Raw genomic sequence first — 27,554 nt, forward strand, 5'->3', positions numbered from 1 at the left:
TTGGTGATGGACAGGGAAGCCTGGTGTGCTGCAGTCCATGGGGTCGCAAAGAGTTGGACACAACTGAGCGACTGAAGTGAACTGGACTGCTGTGGAAATGATTAGATGGACAGAGGGACATATTCGCTCTATTATGTTAGTGATAATGTATTTTCCATCATGTTTGGATACCTGAAAGCAGCAGACGTCTAAACCTCTCAGTATCAGAGAGCTTTGAAACCAGATGATTTTTTTCTTTCCATTAACAACACTCTAAAATGATTTTTTAAAAAGCTTATGCAGACTAAGATTAGGTTAATAATGTCAGTACCTTATAACTCAGATGCATAAGTTATTTGTTTTTGCTCCTCTGTTATAAAGTTTACACTATTTTCAAAGCTATATTTTGTTCACTGTAAAATATTCAGGGAGGTTTTCTCTTTTCTGCTCATTGGTGTATTTTTGAGAAATGTCTTTGATATTGCTTTACCATTCTTCAACATATTAACTAATAAAACAGGTTAGTATAGTCACAATATTGAATACAGGCATTAAATATTTTACTGGTAAGGCTAAATCACCAAAAAATTCAATCTACTATGCTAGATTGTAAACTGAGGGCAGCAGAGATTTTGCACTATTTATATACTAACTCCTTCTCAGCAAAGCAACTTGTACAAAATTAGCATTTAGTAAATCTAGAATTTAAAAACAGGTCACAAGAAACAAGGAAACAAATTTTTTTAAAAGTGCTGATATGCACAGGTCTCAAACCTTACTTACAGAGAAACTGATCACAAAACAATCTGAGGAAATTTATACAAGGAAGTAAAATCAAAGAAAGTCTGAGGTCAGAGTAACCTCCTTAGCCACCAACTAGTAAGCACGAAATGTGTCAAAGAAGGAAAAGAAAAAAAAAAAGCAAAACAAACTCCTAGTGGTTTCAATTTTTCTCTATTCTTCAAGAAAGGGAAGAGAAACACAGGGAAAGGAAAAAAAAAAGATCACAAAATACAGGTGTGCCTCAAGGCTTTATGTGATAACAAACTAAGAGGACTTTTCCTTTCCGAAGTATTTCAGATTTACTGCTAATAAGTTTGAAGAAAAGCAAGTTAGTTATCTAGAGGGAAAGAATACAACTAAAATCAGGAAATGGGAATTTTCATCTAAACTAATAATTTTAATATTGAGCTACAGTTAAATTGTTTCATGCATTATAAAATTCTAGAAAAGCTGTGTACAAACTAAATTGTTGAAAAAGTCATTTGTATGATCTTATTTTTAAATGCAAATTTAAAAAATTTTGTTCTCAACAATACAATGCACAGAGATATTGTCAGCATCTTTTCTGGATATATCAAAAGGAAATATACATTTTAATAATAGTGGTAAAATAATTTAGAATAATCACAGGACGTTGTGTACTGTTGAAACAATGAACTTTATGAAATTTTTCCAAGTAAAAAGTAGACTAGACTATTTTTATCTTGTAATGGTGCTTGTTAAAGAAAGTTTTGTGCTGACATTTGACAATAGTTACTCCATCATCACTGGGCATATAAAGGCATTTCAAATAAAGATATTCTGTTCAAACATTTCATTCCAAATAAACCTTATTTAATATTTTTTTCTGATTATGAAATTAGTATCTTAAAAAACAATTCATATTTTACTATATAAGTTTATTATTAGCAACTTTAGAGAGGAATATCCTATTTTAGAGTCTCTTGTCATCTCTGGCATTTAGTTTTAAAGTTCTGATTCTGCAAAAAGCCTGTTCAGGGAAGTTAGGCTATTCTTTATGATGAGGTCATGTAAATTCTGAGGTGAACTAGCCAGTGATTTTGAAATTAATGTCTTGTCAAAGATAGTTCTCCAGCAATAGCTAATTAAGAATCTTTAAAGGGCAACTGTCTAGAAGAAAATAATTTATTCTGCTCATACAAACTGTTGGGGTAAATTCTGGAAGACATCACTCTCCAACACCAAGTCACTAATTTTAAATTTCACTCTAAACCAAGTCTTTTCCAAAACAATAGAGCCACAACAGACTTCTACCAGCACCGAGGTAATATGCTCCTAGGCAGACTCTTGATGACAGCAGTGGTAGTGAGTTGGGAACAGAAGGCAGTGGGAATGTCATGTCTCTTAACAAAACATATCCTTATGCTCGTTAAGAATGAACTTGTTAGCTTCACCTAATAAATTCAAACTTGTTTATATTGTTCTACCCTAAAGGTGCTCTAATTCAAGTCTGATTAATCTCGTCAAACTTTGGAAGAGACATAAACTATATTAAATTAGAGGCTTTATAAATAAAATCTTTTAAGAAAGTTTTACATATATATCTACTTATATGTTTTCACATATACAATATATATATATATATAAATAATATATATAAAATCAATGAACTACTTTATTTAACACATATCCATTCAGTCCTAAAAGACCACTCTGAAATTGCTTTTATGAAAAATATACCAGAACTTATTTATCTAAATGGGTTTCCTCTCCTTCAAAACAGCCACCTGGGAGTTCACGCTGCCACTGTCTGAATGTTTTTGGAACTATTCTTGGTGACAATTCCTTCAGTCAGTTTGAATCACATGTGGAAAGGTAGTCATATCTAATTTTTAAGGTACACATAAGCATTCACAAACTTGACTCATTCTCATCTTAATTACTATCTATTTTTGTCTTTCAAATATAATAAATCTATCTCCAAAAGACTTATTTTCCATTACCATTGACGTTATTTGCAAAATATGACACAGCTTTTTAGGAGCTCTTGTAATTTTTATTTTTTTAGCAACAAGTGGATCACTAAAGTAAGAATACTGACATCTCTTGATATATGATTATTGTCACTGATTTGAATGTATTAAGTCCTGAAAAGTCCTGAAAAGTTTAAAAAATACAAAAATAATATCCTAAAGTCCTATCCTAGTCTTAATAATAGACTGTAGCTTGCATAATATATAAGTAAAATCTTTGACAAGACTTAAAAGTTATTAATCTAAAATTTTTTTTATTTAAAAACAAAACAAAAAAAAAACAGTACTTACTGATGCTCTAGTTTCCGCGGCTTTTGCTTTTTTCAGTCTTGTTTTTGCAGCATCCAAATCCAGTCTCTTATTTTGTAATAGTTTCCTTTCTTTCTATAAATATAGGAAAGAAAATAAAGCCTAATGACATTAAAAATCCACTAAGAGCACACACATTTAAAGTACTATTCTCCCATTAAACAAATGAATCATCTGATGAACAAAGATCTATGATTACAAAATTGGCCATGAAGTGACCTTTCAGGTGTCTGACTCCCATTTTCTCACTATCTGCAATCTAAAAACGATAGAGACATTCTAGATATCTGGGAAAGATGGCAGGTGGTGGTAGAAACAAAGTAATATTAGTTTTAATATTCTGTGATTTTGCTCTTATTTGAGGAATATTTGGCAGTATCTTCTTGGTTGTCATAATCTGGGGACCGATGTTACTGGCATCCACTGGGTAGAAGCCAGAGACGTGGCTCCGTATCTTACAATGTAGTACAGTTCTTACAACAAAGAATTAGTAGTGCTCAGCTTGAGACACTGTTTCAGCCTGTTACAGGTAATCTAGGAAGTGCCTAAAGTGAAGAAGGTAGAGGCCCTAGGGCAAAGCTCCTTGCAACCCTGTGCTGTAGCACCAAAAGCAAATCTGCGACTCCAAAAACAGAATTTCATTTATTTAGAACGAATCATGAACAAATGTTTGGTATCTTAGAATTCCTCAGGGGAATGTCAAGCTTCATAATACGCTAGTTTATAAGAATTTACTGTTTGCTTTGTTAGTTCTTAGATTCCATATATCAAACTTTATCCTGTTGACAATCTAATATCTTTTCAATCATATTTCATCTTTGTGATTCTTCCTTTGTCTCAGGCCAAACAATTTTTATACACAGATTCACTGTAAACATACTGAGTTTCTATAATAAATATGAAAATTAAGTTTGAAGTAGTATTTACAATAAAAACCTTAGGAAAAAAATATTCACCTAGGACACCACTCTCCATCATTTAAAACACAACTTAAACTAAAAAAATAATAGACTAATAGATTAGGTTTGGGAAGTGATTTTTTTCCCCTTATATTTCAGCAATAAAACACACCTGTGTTAAAAGAAGATAATAGACTTCTAGGGATACAAAAAGACAGGAAGTCTAATAGCCAGAAATACAGCTTCCAGTCATTATGATTCTGGCTCCCAGTTTAAATGTATGGCTATACTATGAACATAATTTGTGCCACATTTTAATAATCATTCCAGGAACTTCTATATAGATTTCAGTGCTGGTAATGAACAAGAATGGATGTAAAGACATCTCAATAACACTACAGTGACACAGAAGTGGAGTTTGTATCATTAATAATCCTCTATTTTGGTTAGTTTTGTATTCTGTTGGAATATACATCTTGCTAGATTATTTAGTTCTTCTGATTACTTAATTCTTCTAATCTGCTGTATCTACAAAGTCATTAAGAGGGCAACTGCTCATTAAAAACTGCAAGTTTCTACCTGTAAGTATACACCTAAATTGTTTTACTAAAAAAATGAACATTTTCCAACTCACAGCAATTGTTTTGTAATCGCCTTCTATAAAGTTTCTTAACGGAGTGAGAAAATTTAAGGCTGATGTATGAATCAGCTCTCTGTCTGCTGTTCCAATTCGTTTTTGTGTTTCTCCACATTTAATAAGGGCATTACCTGCAATGGAAAAAAAGTTTGCCTTTTTTTAAAACACTGTATGGTAATGTCAGAAAATCATGTTAAGATAAATCAGCTACCTGATCTGCCTTAAAGTTAGTTGTTACTTGTTTATTTAAGTAAAAATCAAATAAAATTAACTGTAGGTAAGATGGTTCTGGGCTTCCCAAGTGGTGCAGTGGTAAGGCATCCACCTGCCAGTACAGGAGGTGTAAGAGGCGCGTGTTCAAACTCTGGGTCAGGAAGATCCACTGGGGTAGCAAATGGCAGCCTGCTCCAAGATTCTTGCCTGGAAAATTCCACCGACAGGAGTCTGGTGGGGTACAGTTCATGGGGGTCACAAAGAGTGAGACATGACTGAGTGACTGAACACACACACACATAAAAGGTAGTTTTATTTTGAAAGTAAATTTAAGATTATAAACATGTAAGTGAAAATGACAAAGATAAATTCTTTATCATATCATAGTTAACTGTACTAACTCTACCAATGGGACAAAAGAGGACAGATACACTTAAAAATATTTATGGTCACAGATCAAATAGTACAGATATGCTTATAAAAGTATAATTCTTAAAATATATTAATAAGTAGACCAGGTAAAAATTCTTTTGTTTATATATTTATGTACTTATTTCAAGTGTCTATAAATAATAGTATACATTTGTATCTTAAGTTAAAAAAAAATCTGTTCAGCCACACACATCGCCTAGTATTTAAATATGACAAATTCAGTGGAAAATAGAGAAAAACAGAACCCCAAGATTGGTTCTAACTGGAAGTAGGACCAATATACCTCTAATAAGCTTTAGTTCTGTGGATCTTATTTTTTTTCCCCCCTGTGGATCTTAATTCCTTTATGTTCAGATGACATTAGATCTAATTTGTAAGGAAGGTAATGATATAACATGTAGTTAAGAGCTCAAATTCTGGATACAGATTTACATCTTAATTACTAGCTCTGTGTGATCATAGATGAATTATGTAACCTCTCTAAGACTCAGTTTCCTTGTCCTTACACAGAGATAACAGAATTTACAAGTAGGATTTAAGTGAGGATTTACTAAAATAATATTTATACAGTGCTTAGCCCCATTCCTGGAGTATTCAATTGTTAGCTATTATTAATTACCAATAAAAGATTCACAAAGCCCAATTCCAATAATCAGGGTACATTCAATGGAATTATTAGAGGTATAAACAGGTAAAGCAGGTTAAAAAGGAAAAAAATTTAGAAGGCTTTTGAATGTTTTTGCTCTACTAAACCTTCAGCTTGGTGAAGGAAACAACTGGGTCCTTCATGTACTGTTATGACCCCTGCATCTAACTGAGTTTGGCATAAGAAGGCAATTAACAAATCTGATCAATATATATATAAAGTCTTCCTGAAATTTAGAGTTAAAATTTAGAAGTAAAACTATAGAAATTTAAAGCACTTTCAGACTTCTGAAAGAATTATATTTTGAAGAACATAGTGTAAAAAAGTTTCAAAGTAGTACATCTACAAGCTAGTTAACGGATTACCATCATTCAGTACTCAGTACTCAGGCCCTTCTGACATAAGGACTACTAAAACTACGTTCATTTAGTCTCAGAATTTATGTGCTATTATAAGTCAGGTGGCTTTCCCAGGACGTGCTTGCGGTAAAGAACCTGCCTGCCAATGCAGGAGACGTAAGAGACGTAGGTTTGATTCATGAGTCAGAAGATCCCCTGGAGGAGAGCCTGGCGGCCCACTCTGGTATTCTTGTCTGGAGAATTCTATGGACAGAGGAGTCTGGTGGGCTACAGTCTATAGGGTCGCACAGAGTCAGATATGACTGAAGCGACTTAGCACACACGCACACATGAATCAGGACTATATATGTAGAAAATCACTTAATTTACCTATCATTTCACAATCCAAATAAAGACCAATTTCTCGAAGAAGTCTTAACAAGCACTCAGAGATAACCACTGTTAACATTTTTGTGGTATTGACATTACTTGTGTAATAAAAGCACTAGTTTAAACACTTAGTTTGTGCAATGCACATTATAGAAATAAGTCCTCAGGAAAGCTTTAAAAAGAAAAATTAACTCGAGGAGACACAAACAGAAACTGCAATTTTTCACAAGAAGTACATCAAAGGAGCTGCAAGATTCAATGGGAATACCTATTTAGACCTAAAAAGATAATGTGAATTCTCAGAATATATGCTTAAATATATTAACATATTAAATATTAAGTCATACTGTATATATTTGGTGGTTATGTTTATCACTTCATCTAAAATTTTAACACAAAATATTTGAAGTTAAAACTGATTCTACCAATACTAGATAAATGTTAATAATGTCTCTAAGTAAGTAAAGATCTAAAGATAAAGATATCTCTTAGCAGACATTTGCCTTTCACTTACCATATGCTGTTCCAGGGCCAAACTCAGTCCCTGCATCAATCATATATTGTCCCAAAAGTTCTGGGTTGTTTATACGACTTGGAGCTTTTCTATCCAGTTTTTCATAAACAAATTCTTCTATCCTGGCATCTAGAAAAAAAGTTTAAATTACCAACAGTTTCAAAAAGCTATTTGAAAGACTGTTGTTCCCCTACTAGCCATTTATCACTTTGTAAAATAAATAAGAAATTAGTATGCTTTCAAGTATATATCTTAATATATAATTTTTCATTTGCATGTTAGAGTATTATATAACTCTAAGAAACTTACATTTTAAAAATATGATAAAATATTTTGGCACGAAAACATTTAAAAATGAAGTGCATTTTCCTGGTAGCTCAGACAGTAAAGAATCTGCTGCTCACAATGCAGTAAACCTGGGTTCAATTCCCAGGTCAGGAAGACTCCCTGGAGAAGGAAATGGCAACCCACTCCAGTATTCTTGCCTGGACAATCCCATGGACAGAGGAGCCTGGCGGGCTATAATCCACAGGGTTGCAGACAGTCAAACACGATTAAGTGACTAACACTTTCATTTTTCAAGACTATTATAAATATTTTATGGGATTTTAAGTTTCAGAAAGCGTTGGTATTCACTTAATATCTAGTGAAGCGGCTTTAGACCCATTCGTAGTGTCTAACTTTTAATTTTTGAATATGTGTTTACAATTTTAAAATCAGGGATTTCCAGCTATAAAAATATGGATATAAGGTACCTAGAGAAATTAAAGAGTTGTATTCTTCTGCCACTGTTACTGTGCTTTAGTTTGCTTATATGCTCAATCTCCCTCTTAGAGGTTAAATATTGGGAGTTTAAGGAGTGGAATAGTCCAGACTTGGAATAGTCTACAGAGATCAGCAATACAATTTCTTGGCTTAATTTTATTTAATTATGTTTAAAGTATATAAATATCTGAGCATGTATTCATTCAAAAGATTTCATCATTAAAGGTTAAGAGCAGTAATAGGAGTTAGCATAAATGAAAAGGAAAAAAAAATCATTAAAATCTGAGTAAACACTTGGTTATTATATTTAAGAAATTCACATTTACATTGCTTCCAACAGTGAGATATTTCAGGGATAAATAAGAAAAAAGTAAAAGTTTCCAGAAAAAAAATGCTTAAATATAAATTAAAATTATGATCCAAAAAGAAGTTAAATAGTTTCTTTCTAAGCACCTCACATAATTCCTCTGCAAGCTTCACACAGTGCACTGAAAATTTCAAAAATAAGTTGAACCAATAACAGAAACACTTCTGAAGTTGGCAAAAGTGTTCATTTTAATACACAAAATATGCTGTTGGAACAATACTTGGATTTGCGGTAGACTCTGGTGTAGCATCAGAAGAGTTTTTAAGTAAGAATCTAAAAACCTTTAAATTAGTTAAAACCAAAAAAAAGTCAGTTGAAAACAAAACCCCTTGGAAAATGTTAGCTAAATCTCAGAATTTCATTTTCTGACTGTGAGAAAAAAGTTTAAAGCTGAATCCCATGTTGAGTTCATTCAATTAAAAAAAAAAACTGGTGTATTTTAAATAAATATTTCATTTAGGGTATCAAAAAGTCATAATAAAATCTTAACAAGAAATGCAGGCAATTCCACTATAATGCAATGTACACTTCTGAAAAATTCTAGGTTCTGGAAAATCATACACTAAAAATAACAGGGCTTACCGAAAAAAGATTCAGTCTAACTACTTAAAATCTGTGTAACTTTATAATGAGAGACAAAATAAAACACAAAAACAACTGTTACTAAACACTGAAATAAAATTATGTGAGCTACGGTAATTCTTTCTACTGATATCCTTTCCAACATTGTTGGAAATGTCCAACAATGTTGGTGACATTATTTGCCAACCACAAAAACATGCTGTAGGATAGACTATATACTGGAGGAACTATGGCTAGAGCAAAAAACAAGAGGAAAAATGTCCACTGCTTTTTTTTTTTTAGGTGCCATGGTATATTATTTAAGTAGCCTTAAATGAGGAAGAAAGAACACACAGAGTCTAAAGACAACAGGCCTCAAACAGTAAAAGGACTATTTTAAAGTCACCACAATTTAACTACATGGCACAGGATTATTAATAGTTTGTACAGTGCCTGAGCTTCCCCAGTGGCTCAGCATCACAGAAGGCACCTGCGATGCAGGAGATGTGGGTTCATTCCCTGGGTCTGGAAGGTGTCCCGGAGAGGGGGATGGCAACCCACTTCAGTATACTTGCAGGGAAATTCCATGGATAGAGGAGCCTGGTGGGCAGTTCATGGGGGTGCAAAGGGTCTGGGCAATATGGTGCTTGAGGTTTATATAACAGCAACAAAGTTTAAAGCTTGGAGGTAGTATCTGAAAGAAAGGTTATGGCATTTCACAAAATGGTCACAATAACACTGGGGAAAGGGGGAAGGAAAGCAGGAACTGTTACTGTTGATTTTGTCCTTTAGTTTTTATCTGTAAAGCTCCCCGTCAATACACCTGGTTCCAGTTCAAGTTCTACTTTTAATTAGTTATGCTACACTGAACAAAATGCTAACTTGTGAGTTTCAATTAAAACAATCATTGTGCATCTTCTTTGCCAGGTTATTGAGTTAGGTGATCTGAAAAGCCTTATGGAGTTGTCTGAAAATCAAAAGGGGTAATTTGTGTAAAAACGTAAAACTTAAACATAAATAGTTGGTAACTGCTTAAGTTTCTATATAATTTTCCTTTAATTATATAGGGGCATTTTTTTTCTTAATCATGTAGGGGCAGTTCTCCCCTGGATGAGGAAGGAAGATGATCTTCACAAGCTTTCATAACTCTTAAAATTCAAAGCTGCTGCCTGAAATTTCAAGAGGATTCTACAAAGACCTTAAAAACGTTATCTGTCAATTTGTTAGAGGATACCCAATTAAGTGTTTATCACCCTCTTTACCAAAAACACACATACAAAATAACATAGACCTCAAAGCCATAACTGGAAAATGTTTTCAAACAGCCATTAAAACTTAAAAAAAAATTTTTTTTAAAAACCTATTAACAGTATCTTTTAATAAGATTAGTCAACAATGTAGACAAAAGGTAAAAAGTTTCTTACTTGGATTTGGCTGCAATAACACTTCAGTTTGTTTCATTATTTTCTCTGTCCATATTTTGGTACATTCAGCTTTGCTAAGGAGGTTCTCTAAGTGAGCATCCAATTCTGTCTTCTCTGCCTGGCCAAGTTTTTCTTCTGTGAACTGTTATTGATTGTATAATAAAAAAAATTAAATATACCCCAAATACATTTTAGGAATCTATATCAGTAATTAAAAAGAAAACTCAAATCCAAACAATCCTGGACATACAAATAATTGTTCTTAAACTGTTGCATATGAAGGCTACTTTTTACCCCTCTGGTAATATATCCATACCTCTTAGGATATGATAACGCTAAGGCACTTAGGATAATTGTATCCCATAGTTAATACGTATCCTCAGTTCTGCTAAAATGCATGGTGTGAATGATAGAAAATTTGGCATACTATTTTATATATAAAGTATATAAATATTTCTTACATATAAAGGTAGGATACCAATCATAACGAGTAAACATTTTTGAGTCAGCTGGATCTGAATTCAAATCCTGGTTTGTACTGCTAACTATGTGACCTAAGCAAGCTTTTGAATATTTTTTTCCTCGGGTATCTTTCATCATAAAAGAGACACAATACATATCTTAAAGTACTTTAAGAATTTAAGTAAGGGTATGTATGTACATCACTTTGTTCAGTGCCTCGTAATTATTATTCTGAATTTAAAAAGAGCTACTGTGTTTAATGTGGCTTTCTATCATCGGCATTTTAACCACATCTAGTTAGACAGGTTTCTATGGGATGTTCTGGGAAATTATCATTTAAGTTGTTTCTTCAAGATGTTTCAGCAATTGATTTATGGACTAATGTTTAGAACATCCTGCATTGCAGGTGGATTTTTTACCAACTGAGCTATCATGGAAGCCCAATTCATACTACAGAGGCATCTTTTTAAAGATCATAAAATGTAGCTAAAAAGACTCAACATATCAATTTTTATTATCTTGAGTATACTTGTTTCTGAGGAAAGGCAGCACTGCCCATAGAATGACAAAGAGGTAAAAAGTATTTCTGTGTAGATTTTATGGAGACTTCCGGACACTTTAATTAAATACTAGGAGCAATGACTCAGGTTGTTTATCATGAATAGTTTTTCTCTAGAATATGTGGTTTCCCATTCAACATAAGTAAATCACTATCGCTAACTCTATACTCATTAGTCATGACTCGTCTCTGGTGGCTCAGACAGTAAAGAATGTGCCTGCAATGGGGGAGGTCTGGGTTGGATCCCTGGGCTGGGAAGATCCCTGGAGGAGGGCGAGGCAACCCGCTCCAGTGTTCTTGCCTGGAGAGTCCATGGACAGAGAGGCCTGGTGGGCTGCAGCCCATGGGGTTGCAGAGCTGGACATGACTGAGCACACATTTCTGTATAACAAAATTTAATGTTCACATTTTTTCCCTATCATTTCTTAAAATATCTTCTGTAGTTCCATTTTTCTGAATTTTATTATCTGTTTCTTTCAGCATCCTTCTTGGTCTAATACTGATTTCAACTGATTATCAGTCAGCATTTTTAGCTCAAAGGTCCTTTAGAATGTTATTCTTAGACTTCTGTTACACTCCCACTAAAGGTCTTACTCAAGGCCTAGAAATAGCTGCAATAGTTTCTGTAAAACTTTAGATCTTTTAAAGACTTGCCTGTAGCCAACCCCTGGGTGGACTGAGAACAGCAGGGCAGACAGTAATTCCACAGCAGTCAGGTAGGCTCATGCAGTTGCAGGGCACTGTGACTGAGGACAGGAGAGGCACCGGGAAAAAACCAAAACCCTGACCCCAAGGGCAGCTAGGCAATGACGCAATCTAATTCTTAAGAGAGATGCTGGTGTTTTTTATAGATCTCTGAACATTCCAAGAAACAGATCTGCCAAAGGTATACATTAAACTTTTACATGTTAGAAATCTACCTCCCATGGTTAATTAGATTATTTCACAGATGAAGCAACCAATAGGACAGAAAGGAATACAGCCAAGTGAACATCATTTCTAAAGGATGATCTATCAGTAGAAAAAAATTCTCCACTTAGCTCCTTAGTAAGCAGGTATATCTAATATTGTCTTTGTTCATTCCTTTCATTCTCTCAACAAATATTTATTAAACACCCAGGTATATGCTAGGTATTATTCTAAGCACATGGGTTTCAACAGCTAGAAAACAGACAAGCTTTGTCTCTAAGGAAACTTAAATATTGACAGAGAAGAAAGACAACTAACAAGTACATACATAATCTGACAATAAGGATACAAAGATAAAAAGATGGTGGACAGAGGACCAACACAGGTGTTCCTATTGTTTCTTGATCCAGTGACAGTGAATTTATGGAACCCTTAAGTATGAGTGAGACAGTTTGATTATAGGAAGCCTGTTTAGAAAATAGTAGTTCTATGGGAAGGATCATGTATTTAAGTACCAATAATAAATTCTGATGTTTACTTTTTTCTGAGAGCAAAAGACAGTTGCTCTGCATTTTGAATCAAGTACTCCAAAAAAAAAAAAAATCTTGTTACATAAGAATCATAAAGTAAGTGAAGAAATTGAGAATGGTTTAAAATTTTGCCCTAAAATGTCAGAGTTGGAATTTAATCTCATATCTGTTTGAATCATAGTCTTATTATACTATGAGCTACCCTCTCAGTAAAATACGTGATTTCAAGCAATTGATATTTTCTATCACCATTACCTAAACATATCCTGTGATTCCTTATTTGTTCATAGCACTCTGGTGAGCTGTATCCTAAAGCTTACCTCTCCTTCCTACATAATATTCAATCACCATCAAATTAAGGATTAGTTTAACTCTAGCTAAAATAAATAAAATAAGGGGGAGGAAAAGGGACATAAGAGCATTGCTAATGCTATCACATATTTAAGTTGCAATTACAAAAATTTAAATTTTATTATTTAAATGTACAACTGTAAAAGACATATTTCCCTTAATTTTTATCATTGTGGGGACTTAGGGGTTTTTTTTTACATTGTTAATCACAAGGTATGACATTACAATAACAAAACAGTACAATATTTAGCACATAAAATTTCCTCTAAAACATTTTAAAGAATACATTAAACTACAGAAAATGATGAGTTACATCAACTAAATTAAGGAGAATTATTAATCCAAGATATTTATGGAGAATACATATTTTTTTTCTAGTGTATGTGAGATATTATTTAGCATATATATATTTAGATATACATATAACATGGCTCTTGCCCTGAAGGATTTTGATTTTGTTGTTGCTGTTGTTCAGTTGCCAAGTCGTGCTAGACTCTTTGCAACCCTATGGACTATAGCACACTGGGCTTCCCTATCCTTCACTATCTCCCAGAGTTTGGTCAGATTCATGTCCATTGAATCAGTGATGCTATTTAACCATCTCACCCTCTGTTGCCCTCTTTTGCCTTCAATCTTTCCCAGCATCAGGGTCTTTTCCAATGAGTCGGCTCTTCTCATCAGGTGGCCAAATTACTGGAGCTCTAGCATTAGAATTATGATGGTATCTTTATCAGAAGGACAATACTTTTTTTTTTTTTTAAAGAAAGATCCCTTTCCTAATTGTCAAAAATTTAAAATTTTACCCTAAAATTTTCAGTTTTCAAAATCCCTAAGTCCAAAATCATTACTGACTTTGTAGTCAATTAGTGATGACAGTTGTTCATTGTAAACCACATTTGATTTTAAGCACGTATTAATATTTTAATACCATTTAATACCATTTAATAATCAAAACCTTCTGTGAAAAACAAGCTACAGTGAAAGTCAGCAAAAAAATCATAGAAATTCAAACATCATGTTCTCTAAAATGTAATATAATGTAGTATTCTTTCATATTTCAGTAGTAACAGTAAAACGACTCGAGAAAGTTCAACCCCCTCTTTTTATATATTTTCTCTAAACATTGCTTTAAGAAAAGGATTGTCTTTGAGTCAGCCACATTATGCCAGGTCCTATAATCCTTCCTTTACTAGCACAGACACATAGCCTATAGTATGAAATAAGAAGCCTGGATTCTATGCTCTGATTTACTACACAGAAAAAAGGACAAGTAAAAATGCTGTGTGATCAAAGACATCTACTAACAAACTCTAACCATCAATTCTCTGGGTAAAGTAATAGTTTAAAAGACATCTAAACTTCTTGGAGGCAAATGTATAATGCAAACTCTGAATGTATTAGTGAACTCTAAACTAGATTCTTCTCAATTGGTTCTTAATTTTGGCTGCTCCTTGGAATCAAGGGAGCTCTCAAGAACATTGATGCCAAATCAAGTCCCAAGGATTCTAATTTAACTGGACTGAGGAGCAGCCTGTCAAGATTCCTCAGGTAATTTTAAGTGTAGCTGAGACCGAGAACTACTGTTTTAAGTTCAGACATAATTATTCTATATCAGGTTAACAAACCATCTTCTATCTAGTTGTTTACTAAATTAGTGAAAATAACATCAAAGCATGTGAACACAGTTTTGGGTAATACTAAACATGCAGAGTTTTTACAGAATGAGAAAATGTATGGCCTTTGAATGCACTGTGTTTATTAGAATTTCAGAGACATGGTAAAGTTACTGCAATTAAATTCTATAAAAGAAATGTAACACATATATATGGAATTCAGAAAGATGGTAACGATGATCCTATATGTGAGGCAGCAAAAGAGACACAAATGTAAAGAACAGACTTTGGACTCTGTGAGAAGGCGAGGGTGGGATGATTTGAGAGAATAGCATTGAAACATGTATATTACCATATGTGAAACAGATCACCAGTCCAGGTTCAATGCATGAGACAGGGTGCTCAGGGCTGGAGCACTGGGATGACCCAGAGGGATGGGATGGTGAGGGAGGTGTGAGGGGGGTTCAGGATGGGGAACTCATGTACACCCATGGCTGATTCATGTCAATGTATGGCAAAAACCACTACAATATTGTAAGGTAATTAGCCTCCAATTAAAATAAATTAATTAAAAAGAGAAATGGAATTTCAGAATTAATTCATTAAAAAAAAGCAATGGAATGAGAGAGAGTGGAATTTATTTCAGATAGGATTTGACAGGAGTTGGTGGAGGCCAGCATCAGAATTTATCTTCTCCAGCTTAGATACACTATTGTGCTTGCTAAATTAGATGGAAGATAAAGGTTAGAGTTACAACTAGTTTAGAGACTTTTTCCTCATCAGAAAACAGCTGGTGTTCATGAATTTTATAGTGCAACTAGCAGTTAACAAAGTTAGAAAATGAACTCCCTTCCTTTAGTAATTTAGTATGAAAATATTATACAGATATAGACAGTATATATCATTTAAGGGTGGTGAGCAAAGTTTTTCGCTTCAGTATCAATTCTGAATTAAAAATGTAAACACTTGAAAGATTTATCAAAAGAAGAAGAATAATTTACAAAATGGAAATTTACTACAAAGAATAATTATGACAAATTGAGAGTACATTATGAAGTCCTTGAGGGCACTAACTGGGGTGTCATTCATCTTTGAATTCTTCAATATCAAGTACTAAGGAGGTACTCAATAAATATAGGTTCAATTAATGAGTTTAATATTTTAGATTAGCATTAAATCAACCCCAAGGTCAGCATATATAATGTTAGAAAAATACTAATGAAAACAATTATTTAACATGTTAAATGATTCAAAGAGTAAACTGTGCATATAGCTACCATTTGCTTGGCTAAAATGACATAAAAATTAAAACAAAAACAAACAAAAATCATGCTGGATACTGTGAGAGGGGAATAAGATGGAGAAGTTGATTCCTTAGGTCATATGATCTTATTAATGACATGAAAGCCATAGAGCAACAAAATTTTAGACCTCTCAGAGACCCTACATAATAATTCATTAGAAGAAAAATGCCACATGATCACACAAAATTTAAAAATGACACAGGAATTGCCACAGAATTCACGTCAAGTTCTTGTGGTCTCAGATGGACCTCAAGTTCTATTTTGAGGGAAGGAGAGGTTACAGAAAGGGAGTGGAGGGCTCCCCTTGTGGCTCAGCTGGTACAGAAAGGGAGTGGAGGGCATTCAAGATGAATTTAACTGTGTGAACAAAAATCTAGAGTTAGAAAAGTACAAGATATTTTTGAAACTAAAAAATAATTTGATGGAAATACAGTATTTTACATGAGGAGAGAAAAGACAAGGCTGAAAGGAAGTATTTAATTCTCAATTAAGGAATCTGGACTGAAAAGATAGGATTTTAATGGCTTTCAAGACACTTTACCAATTTATCAAGGATAAATTACCTGATCCTTTTGTATTCTACTGAAGGCATTACGAACAACAAAAACACCCAAATGGACTGTTAGGGAATGATATACCCCTATTCATTTATACATTTACCTTACTTTTTAAAGTACTGATGTATAAAAACATATTTTAAAAGAGTGAGAGTTGAATGATGAGACTCATTTATATACTTAAATAGTCTGATTTTATGTTTTAAAATAGGGAACATGTTTAATTTTTAAGTTAGAATTTGTAAGTAAAATGAAAGAATATGGCAGTTGTTTAACCAGAGAATGGCCTATTCCTTAAGGTGTAATTTGATTTAAATAGAATTATTTAGAAATATCAAAGCTAAATTCCATCCTGACTGTTCTTTTTGCTTATACTGAGTAACTGGCCTAGCTCTTACACTATTCTTAGCATTAAACCTGGCACTTTGACACTACACTGATGTCAACTCAATTTAGAGTAGGAACTCAGTTACTGGCTAAATACCAAAATGAGAAAGCAGTGTTTTGTTGAAAACTACACACAGCACTCCAAACTGCACATTACATTTTGGAACCATCTTTATTTCCTTATGTATTTTTAAAAATTGCACAAAACGTCAAACATGGAAGTATAATAGTATAATAACATCTCATGAACCCATAACCCAGTATGAACTGTTTGCCAATGTTGTTTCAACTACCCACCCTTCCTTCTTCTGAAACATTTTAAAGCAATTCTCAGACATGATAGTTTACAAATATTTTTAAATGTACCTCTAATAGACACAGACTTAAAATAAAAAGACGTATCAAAGGAGCCTGCTCCTTCTGAAATTTTTCCCTTAGTAAATGGCTCAAGCCAAAACCTCAGAGTCATCCTTGACTCATCTTTCTCTCATACTCCAGAGTCAATATACTGTGCAATACTGGTTAGGTTTTGAACCTCCCCTGCTATCATTCTTATTTAAGTCCTATCATCTTTTGCCTGTCCTATGGCCACAGCTCCTTAACTAGTCTCCTTAATTTCCCTGCAACCTCAGATTCTACACTTGCTACCTCTGCCTGAAATGTTTTTAGTCCAAAAAAATTGGGATCTGTCACTTTTTGCATTTGAACCTATTAGAAAGGCTTGCCCTTACCATCATGGCAACAACCACTACTCCTGCCCTTAACCTATACCTTTTGGCTTTTTTCTACATCACTGCCTGATGTATTTACTAGTTTGTTTTTTCCTGTTAGACTGTAAGCTCCAGGAGCACAGACATGATGGTGATTATGAAACACTAGTGTCCAAAATAGTAGTGACACACAGGCATGCAGTAAGCACTTAAGTATTTAAGACTGAAAATTATTTGATAACAGATTAGAATTTTAAAACTTCTTCCTAGAAAATTTGAAATGAGTAACTGAAACTTATTTGGAAAGTACATCTTGAGAGTTTTGCCAGATTTTTAAAATCAAGTCTATCAATTATTTAAATCAATTTGTAATATATATGTCCTATTTAAGAAGTCTGGGTTATGTACCTGAAAACATATCTAGAAATATGTATGTATGTATGTATTTATGGCTGCTGGGGCCTGTGGGATCTTAGTTCCCTGACCAGGCATCTAACCCGTGCCCCCTGCAATGGAAGCATGTAGTCTTAGCCACTGGACTGCCAGGGAAGTCCCTCTAGCTGTATTGAAAAGAGTGGCATTACCTAGTGCCAAATCTGCATTCAGCACCTAGAATCACAGGGAATCAGCACTAAAACACCACCAAAAGCTCACAATATTGGCAGCCATTACCCTGATCTAGTTCTACCATTCTTTGCCAAAAACGGTGCAATGTAAGATCAACTATACCAATAAAACTGGAGTAAAGGGGACAAGGAAAGTAATAATGCAATACACACGATTTACATTTCAACTTGGCATATTACATAAGAAAACTATTTTTGTTTTTTCTTTACAAAAGAGAATTTTGTTGCTACTGTGACTGTCATTAACTTAAAACACCAGACTGTTTACAACCCGTGTTGTGGTGAAATTTACATCTGCTCGTAGATTTAACTTAGTTGGCATAATGTGGGTGATGACTGTAGAAAACTGTCCAAGTTCCCTAGTACCGACACTTCCTTTATTTCTGAATACCACGAGACAGTCAACTTCTCCCCTTAGAGTGTTACTTGAAAAATGTCCCTGTGACTATAAGCACAACATGAATCTTCTTTTCGCTCACTGTCCTATGGTCAGCGCTTCCCATTTCGAAAGTGAGAGGAAACCCCCCAAGCTCTGGGGCTTTGGCAAAGTCTGGACGCCAACTGGCGATCTCCATTTCTGCCACGGACAGCCAAGACCGGGAACCTTCCTCTGAGGGGTAGAGGACGGCAGGGAACTGCGTTGGCAGCTCCCTGGGTTGAGGGGCAGGAAAAGGAAACTTCCTTCTGGAACTCGGCGAGGAGAGAAGGAGACGAAATGAAAAGGTGGGGGTGGTGCAAGAATGGTCTCGACTGCACCGCGGACTCGCAAAGCCTCCGCCCGCCCGGGGAGGGAGGGCACACGAGCGGCAGCGCCGTGGGGTCAGAAAGGCCGGCGGTGCCGTGCCTCGGCCCGAAGCCGAACTCAAGGTGTCCTCCAGAGAAGGGAGGAAGCTCCGGGCCCTGTTTCCACTCTGCCTCGCTTCCCCGGGAGCGGCGGTTGGGCAAGAAGGAGGAGGAAAACCGCCGCCAGGCCCAGAGGGGCACAAGGCCGCACCCATCACCCGGGCCTCCGGCCGCGGCAGGCCAGTCGGGCGGTCGGCGAAGCCCGGTGCAGAGGGCGCGGCTGTCTCGGACGACCCCTCCCTGTCCCTTCCGGGCGTCGCCACCCCTTCTTCCCGCCGCGGTACCTGCACTGCACGACTGAGGAAGGTGCCCGCGTCGGCCGCCAGCTTCTTCACGTTGAAGTCCATGATGTTCATCCTGGGCGTCAGCCGGGCGGAGCAGCCGGCTGACCTAGCGGGGAGACGGAGGCGCCGCGGCCGGGCTGGGGCGCCGGGCGAGAGTGGCGGGGGCAGACGTGGTAGGTGGAGGGAGGCGGCGCCAGCCCCGCCGCCGCAGCTGTCGTTTCCGTGAAGGGGGAGAGAGAGGGTGGGGCGAGGGGAGAGAACAACCGCCTCGAAGCCGGCCGCGCGTCCAGGCGGCAGCGGCCGAGACCCAGGGCCTGTGCCGCCTGGAGTGATGCCGCTCACGTCGGCGAGCTTCGCGGTGGGCTTGCAAGACACAGAGCAGGGGCCGGGCCTTGGCGGGCCGGGTCCCCAACGGAGGAAGCGGGAGCCGGCCTCGGGGCGGGGCCTTTATAGAGGTTATCGCGGGAACAGCGACCCCTTCAGGAGCGCCGCGGCTGAGCGGCTGAACGCGCCCGCTGCTCCGCCAGTTCCGCTGGGGGGAGGGTTGCGTTCGTTGCTAGGGGCGCGCCTCCGGCCGGCTGTGGCGCTCGGTGTTTGTACCTAAGCCCCTGGGAACCGCGAGCAGAGAGAACCCAAACTCCCCGTTTTAAGTGAAAGTATGGAAATTGTGGCATAGAATTACAGTATGTGAAATTAGAACCAACAGTTCCCTGTCATCTTGAAGCACCCGCGCCCTACTGGTTCCCTGACGCCTGGATGGCACGCGGCTACGTTTGCAGAATAGTTGAAGTTAAATGTTCCCACCGAACCTGTTTTTCATTTATTCGGCATTATCAACTATCCATCTTGTACCAGAACTGAATCCTGTGCTTCAGACACCGTGCTGAACAAGATTGTGCCTGCCCTCAGGAAGCTCTCAGTTCGGTTATTCGACGACTTTCAGGGACAGCTCTCATTCCCGGGGCCGGTTCTGTTTCTATGTGCTTCCGCAAGGGCTTTGTGACTGAGTGACCGTGGACACGCAGGGCTACACCACCAACACTAGGTGCCTACTTGGTGCAGAATACGGCCCCCAAGTCACCAAGTGCGGGATGGAGGACGCAAAGAAGTATAAAGAGGGTGAGTGAGAATAATGCTGAACGATTTAGCGAGGCGAATGTTAATAACTAATGAGAATATGATGTGAATTTTAATAACTAATGGGAATATGATGTGAAATCTGTTCAAAACCCTGCAATTCCAAGTATCTTCTAAAAAAGCTTTAAGGATACAGCGTATGCTTGAACTGATTGAAACAGGTGCAAGAACGGAGGCAGAGACGTTATTATTTCAAAGAAAAGGCTATTTTTGTGTGTGTGTCGCAGTGTCCTTGTGTTACATTAGAGCTGGAAAAATGCAGGCCCAGCAGGCAATGAAATGAGTTCACATTCATGCTTAGTGTTTTACTGAAAGAGCAGTCACGGCAGTAGTGGCTGTGTTAAAGGCACAAAAATTCGTTCCAAAGTATTACAAGGAAGAGTAGATAGCATACAAATAGTTGTATTCTTTGTGGTGATAACAGAAACAGCCACTTCTTTCTAAGGTAACTACAAAAGAATGAATCTACCCCATCTCTCTTCTCAACTTATCTTGCCAAAAATATGGGAAAGGAAATATATAACCAGGAATTTTTTATTTATTGTCCAATTTAGACTTTTTCATGGAAAACACTGTATCTCTTTGCAGATGTCTGTCTTCCCAGTAAGTGTGTTTTGTCATATTTTCTGTCCATTTCTACAAAGTGATCTCAACAACCGCCTGCCTTCACCATGAGAGGAAAAAACTCTGAATCCTCTTCTTCAAACTTGTAGATATGCTGACTTGAAAAAAACCTTCATTTGCTCCTGTTGAGCCCTCTATAATACTGTTTCTCTTGTTTCACTGGTAAATTCATTAAGACTAGTGTGTTGTTTTTATTTCCTTACCATCTTAGAATTTCCTACCTAATTCCATGTAGTTGGTTTCCACTTCTGTAACTATACCTAAACAACTTCTGAAGTTGCCAGTTATCTTCCTGACAAATCAAACAGCCTTTTCTCAAACTTCCACAGTGACTGTACCCAGCCTCTTCCCAATAACAAACACACCCCTTTCCAGGGCCTTATTGTTTCATGGTTTCTCTGCTATCTCCTGGACTTTCTCATTCTGTTTTGCTGACACTTCTGATGGATGTGCTCTAAGAATACCTGAAAGTTTAGTGTTTAGCACTTATTTTTTGTTGTTCTCGTGGATTAGTTTCTTAATTGAAACTTCAGTTGTACCATTTCATTCATTCATTTAGTAACTATTTTTTGAACATCTCCTGTGTGCACATGGCATTGTTCGTATGACTGGGAATATAGCAGGTAACAACGCAGATAGCCCTTGCTCTCATGGGAGCTTATAACTAATCCCATGAGACAGAACTGGACAAGGAACAACGGACTGGTTCCAAATAGGAAAGGGAGTACATCAAGGCTGTATATTGTCACCCTGCTTATTTAACTTATATGCAGAGTACATCATGAGAAACGCTGGGCCGGAGGAAGCACAAGCTGGAATCAAGATTGCTGGGAGAAATGTCAGTAACCTCAGATATGCAGATGACACCACTCTTCTGGCAGAAAGTGAAGAACTAAAGAGCCTCTTGATGAAAGTGAAAGAGGAGAGTGAAAAAGTTGGCTTAAAACTCAACATTCAGAAAACTAAGATCATGGCATCTGGTCCCGTCACTTCATGGCAAACAGATGGGGCAGACAGTGGCTGACTTTATTTTTCTAGGCTCCAAAATCACTGCAGATGGTGATTGCAGCCATGAAATTAAAAGATGCTTACTTCTTGGAATGAAAGTTGTGACCAACCTAGACAGCATATTGAAAAGCAGAGGCATTACTTTGTCAACAAATGTCCGTCTAGTCAAGGCTATTGTTTTTCCAGTGGTCATGTTTGGATGTGAGAGTTGGACTATAAAGAGAGCTGAGCACCAAAGAATTGATGTTTTTGGACTGTGGTGTTGGAGAAGACTCTTGAGAGTCCCTTGGACTGCAAGGGGATCCAACCAGTCCATCCTAAAGGAGATCTGTCCTGGGTGTTCATTGGAAGGACTGATGCTGAAGCTGAAACTCTAATACTTTGGCCACCTGATGGGAAGAGCTGACTCATTTGAAAAGACCTTGATGCTGGGAAAGATTGAGGGCAGGAGGAGAAGGGGATGACAGAGGATGAGATGGTTGGATGGCATCCCCAACTCAATAGACATGGGTTTGGGTGGACTCTGGGAGTTGGTGATGGACAGGAAGGCCTGGCTTGCTGTGGTTCATGGGGTCACAAAGAGTTGGACGTGACTGAGTGACTGAACTGAACTGATGAGACAGAAATTGAGTAAGTAGTTATAAGTATGATGAAATACCAAGGGGAGTCCAGAGTGCTTTTAAATGTTCATTTCCAGCTGTACCTAGTAACCTGAATTTTAATTTGGAGGCTTGGCTTTTCTGTAAGGATTTCAGATCACCTTTTAATCTTTTTCTGTCCCCCATAGTAACTTCTTACTCCACTAGTTCAAGGTATTAGAAAAGCAATCTTTTAAAGTTAATAGAAGTGCTGAATATCTGAAATTCTCCCCAAAGTTTTCAGCTTCAAAATGAAAAAATTCTTTATAAAAATGACATTTTAGGTAGTAAGATATGTATTTTAATTTGTTTTTTTGTAGTGGCTGGCAGATAGTTCATTACCTTATGTTTAGACCAATGATATCCAAACTTCATGGGGTGTGCAAGATGATCCACTGGTGTGCAAAAATATACATTAGAAGTTTGGTTTGCATATATTTTTATCTAATAAACAGACAATTTTGTTTCATTACTTTTTTAAAAATATGGGTTGACACTGGTGTTCCCACCTTGCATTTATCGATAGATACATGTCACAAACTGTAAATGAAATATCTTACGGGAAGAGTGGGAATTCCACAACTTGAAAGAGTTGAAATTAGTACTTTGTTTACTAATATGGTCACATAATACATGTGACTGGTTCCATGTCTTTGTAGATTACCTATTTAAATAAAACTTCACAGTAATGGGCAAGTAGCCTAAAGAGTTTCCTCAAATATATCATCATTAAAAGTGTTGATACAAGCATAAGTGAACAAGAAATGCCAGAATCTATACTTCTACTTGTTGAATTTATCAGTAAGATTGTTGAAATATGGCTTAAAAGATGATAATACTTGATTGGTGCTTTCATGGAACTCAGAATCTAGTGGGGGAACCGGACTTATAAAGTAAAACAGTGTGTGAAGGAAAACTATAAAAACTTGTTTAAGATTGAGTAAAGGGATAAAGTATAGAGGAAGTGTGTATTAACTTATCAGGATAGCAGAGGTGATAAGACTTCTTGAACTGGCTTATGATTGAGTTCATCTGGTGGATTGAGGCATGAGGGTGGGGAGAGATGATCAGACTTTCAACTTAGAAATACCAGGTTTCAGGCAGTGTAGAGAATGGGTTGGAGAGGAGGCTAAGACCAGTAGCAGACTGATGAGGTATCTATTGCCATACTCCTCTGTACTGTGTTATTTTGAAATCCTGCATTTGGAAATCTTGTTTTGACCAAAACTCCCCCTCGTTTCCTGCTTTCATCTCTGACTTCTTTACTCATTTAAGTATGTAATCACAATCATCAAGTCCTACAATCACATGCTTTGTTCTTAATTGTCCTATTTTTAACTTTCACCAGCCTTCTCAGTTCCCTTTATTCTTCTAGTCTATCAATCTATAGTCCTGGATGAATGTTTTTTCTGTACATGCTCACACACTGCCAAGCATCGTTAGGAAGAATTATACAACCTTGTAGATGGATGCTAATATCAATGCATGACCTCTTACTTCCATCGAACTTTTATAACTGCCTAGAAGCTTCTACTTTCTAAGTAACGTTTTCACATACTCTGCAGAGCCTACTGCAAAACTTTGCCAGTCTCCTAAAATGCCTGCCTTATCCTCATATACTATTATTTTTAGCCTTTGATACTTTTTCTCTTTGACAAAGAAGCTATATATCATGAAGCTATATGGAAGGAGCTCCTTCAACAAAATTCTCTTATTTCTGCTTCTTATCCTTCTTCACACTCCTCCCACAAATACTGCTGGATATTTCAAAGGAAGTATCCTAAGTGTTCCCTTCTGAGTAGAGCTACTGCTCTCTTACTCTTGGCTGCATATTGGTATCACCTGGAGAGTTTAGGCAGCCACTGATGCCCAGATCACAACCCAAGAGTGTGGACTGGGCATTGGGATGATCAGAATTTCCCCAGGTGATTCTAAATGTGTGGCCAAAGTTGAGAATGTGCATATCATCCTTTGAGAACTTGGTCCACCAGTTTGTACCTTCTGCCTACAGATAGATTTCATTTCTCTTCTTCTGAGCAGCAATGATTTTTTGATCAGTTTTATATTTTTATGGCTTACATTCCTGGAAGCATAGTGGAATTCTCAGATACTTTCTGAAATGAACAAAGTAATCAAATCAAGATGTATTCAGTTCTTTTGTGACTCCTCTCCCCCAATCTAAATTTCCAACTACAGATTTGGTATTTCCAGTACTGAGCCTGTTTTAGTTTACTTTTTTTTAAAGTTACTTTTCTTCTTCAGTTTCCTATAACTTTAAGTTGAATTATATGCACTGAGTCACCTAAGCTAGAGTTCTGATCCCTTTTATTTCCCACATCTGATTGATTGAGTGCTGGCAGTATTTTCCCTCTGAACTATTTCTTTTCTTTATCCTCTCTTTTAAAATTGAGGTATAATTAACATTTAAAATTATTTTGGACTTCCCAGGTGGTGCTAGTGGTAAAGAATTCACCTGCCAATGCAGGAAACTCATGGGACTAGTGTTCGATCTCTGGGTCGGGAATATCCTCTGGAGTAGGAAATGCACCCCACTCTAGTATTCTTGCCTGGAAAATTCCATGGGCAGAGGAACCTGGAGGGTTACAGTTCATGGGGTCGCAAAGAGTCGGACCCGATTGAGCGACTAAACTGAACTGGAGTGTGTCCTTCTTTGTCTCTTGTAACAGTTTTTGTTTTAATGTCTATTTTGTCTAGTATGAGTATTGCTACTCCAGCTTTCTTTTGATTTCCATTTGCATGGAATACCTTCTCCCATTGCCTTACTTTCAGTCTGTAAGTGTCCTTATATCTGAGGTGGTCTCTTACAGGCAGCAAGTATATGTTTGTTTTGTGTGTGTGTGTCTACCCAAGGGCTGATTTTTTTTTTTTTTCTGTCTGGATGATCTATCCACTGATGTAAATGGAGTATTGTATTAAAATTCTCTACCATTGTATTGGTGACTTTTTTTCCCTTTCAAGTGAAAGTCACTCAGTCGTGTCCAGCTCTTTGTGACCCCATGGGCTATATAGTCCATGGAATTCTCCAGGCCAGAATACTGGAGTGGGTAGCCTTTCCCTTCTCCAGAGGATCTTCCCATCCCAGGGATCGAACCAGGTCTCCTGCATTGCAGGCAGATTCTTTACCAACTGAGCTATCAGGGAAGCCCTTTAGGGCTATTAATTTACATTTAGGTGCTCCTATGTTGGATACATAAATATTTATAAATATTATATCTTCTTTTTGGATTGACTTCTTTATTATTATGTAATTCCCTACCTTGCCTCTTTTTATATATAGTCTTTGTTTTAAAGTCTGTTTTGTTTGTTATGAGTATACTACTGAAGGTTTCATTTGGTTTTCATTTTCATGGAATATCTTTTTTCATGTTTTCACTTTCAGTCTGTGTGTTCTAACATCTGAAGTGAGTCTCTTGCAAATAGCATAATATGGATCTTTATTTTTTCTTAACCCATTTATCCACTCTATGTCTTTTAACTGGAGAATTAAGTAATTTACATTTAAAGAAATTATTGATAGGTCCTTATTGCATTTTGTTAATTGTTTTCTAGCTATTTTGTATTTCCTCTCTGTGTCTTTATTCTTTCTTCTCTTGCTCTCTTCTTTTGTGGTTTGATGAGTATCTTTAGTGATATTTATTTCTCTATCTCTTTTGTGTATCTATTATATGATTTTGTTTTGTAGTTATCAGGAGGCTTACATATAACAACTTATATATATATCAATAGCCATCTTTTTTAAGTCAGTAATTTAAACTTGATTGCATTCTAAAGTTTTGCATTTTTACCCGTCTCTCTCCCCATTTTATGTTTCTAATGTCAAATTGCTATCTTTTTATCTTGTGTCTCCCATAACTAATTATTTTAGTTATAGTTACTTTTACTACTTTTGTCTTTTAACCTTTATACTGGCTTTATACATTGTTAATACACTACCTTTACTATGTATTTACTTTTCTACTGAGATTTATTCTTTCATGTTTTCATGTTACTAGTTATTACCCTTTTTTTTCCAACTTAAAAATGTCCCTTTAACATTTCATGTGAATTTGATTTATTGATGAAGAACTTCTTTAGCTTTTCCTTGTCTGAAAAATTCTTTATCTCTCCTTTAATTCTGAATAATAAATTTTCTGAGTATTCTTGGTCATTAGTTTTTTTCTTTCTGTGCTTTGAATATATTGTGCCACATCCTTTGACCTGCAAATTTAGTACTGAAAAAGCAGCTCACAGTCTTATGGGGGTTACCTTGTGTATACCAATTTACTTTTTTCTTTCTGCTTTTAAGATTCTCTTCTTAAACTTTTGACATTTCATTAATAATGTCCCTTGGTGTGGGTCTCTTTGGGTTCATCATATTTGGAACTGTCTGAGTTTCCTAGGTCTGGATATCTGGTTCCTTCTCCAGGTTAGGGAAGTTTTTAGTCATTATTTCTTCAAATAATTTTTCTGCCCTTTTCTCTCTCTCCTCCTTTTGGGACCCTTATAGTGTGAGTATTAATCTGCTTGATGTTGTCCTATAAGTCTCTTAAGTTTTCTTCACCTTTGTTCATTCCTTTTTCTTTTTCATGCTCTGATGGGGTGAATTCTTCTGATTGAGTGACTTGTGTTCACGTTGACACAAGTTTATCTTTCCTTCTGCTTCATCTAGTCTGCTGCTTAACTGTTCCAGTTTATTTTTCAGTTCAGTTATTATATTCTTCAATGCTGTCAATTCTGCTGTTAATTTTCTAATATTTTTTG

The 27,554-nt window shown here is 36.5% G+C and overlaps 1 protein-coding gene across 4 annotated transcripts in view; it reads right to left on the minus strand.

Moving 5' to 3' along the window:
- SH3GLB1 (SH3 domain containing GRB2 like, endophilin B1) overlaps positions 1–19,621 on the minus strand; it is a 38,387-nt gene extending 18,766 nt beyond the window's left edge. For all 4 annotated transcript variants that reach the window (XM_020877257.2, XM_020877256.2, XM_020877255.2 and 1 more), the window contains exons 1-5: positions 19,387–19,621; positions 10,252–10,393; positions 7,135–7,263; positions 4,599–4,732; positions 3,048–3,140 (exon numbers count right to left, since the gene is read on the minus strand). In XM_020877257.2, the coding sequence (XP_020732916.1) occupies positions 3,048–3,140; positions 4,599–4,732; positions 7,135–7,263; positions 10,252–10,393; positions 19,387–19,458 (570 nt within the window). In that variant the 5' untranslated portion in view covers positions 19,459–19,621. The remainder of the gene's footprint in view (positions 1–3,047; positions 3,141–4,598; positions 4,733–7,134; positions 7,264–10,251; positions 10,394–19,386) is intronic.
- Between the last annotated feature and the right edge of the window lie 7,933 nt (positions 19,622–27,554).

Source organism: Odocoileus virginianus, chromosome 5, assembly GCF_023699985.2.
Source record: "Odocoileus virginianus isolate 20LAN1187 ecotype Illinois chromosome 5, Ovbor_1.2, whole genome shotgun sequence".
Taxonomy (NCBI): Eukaryota; Metazoa; Chordata; class Mammalia; order Artiodactyla; family Cervidae; genus Odocoileus; species Odocoileus virginianus.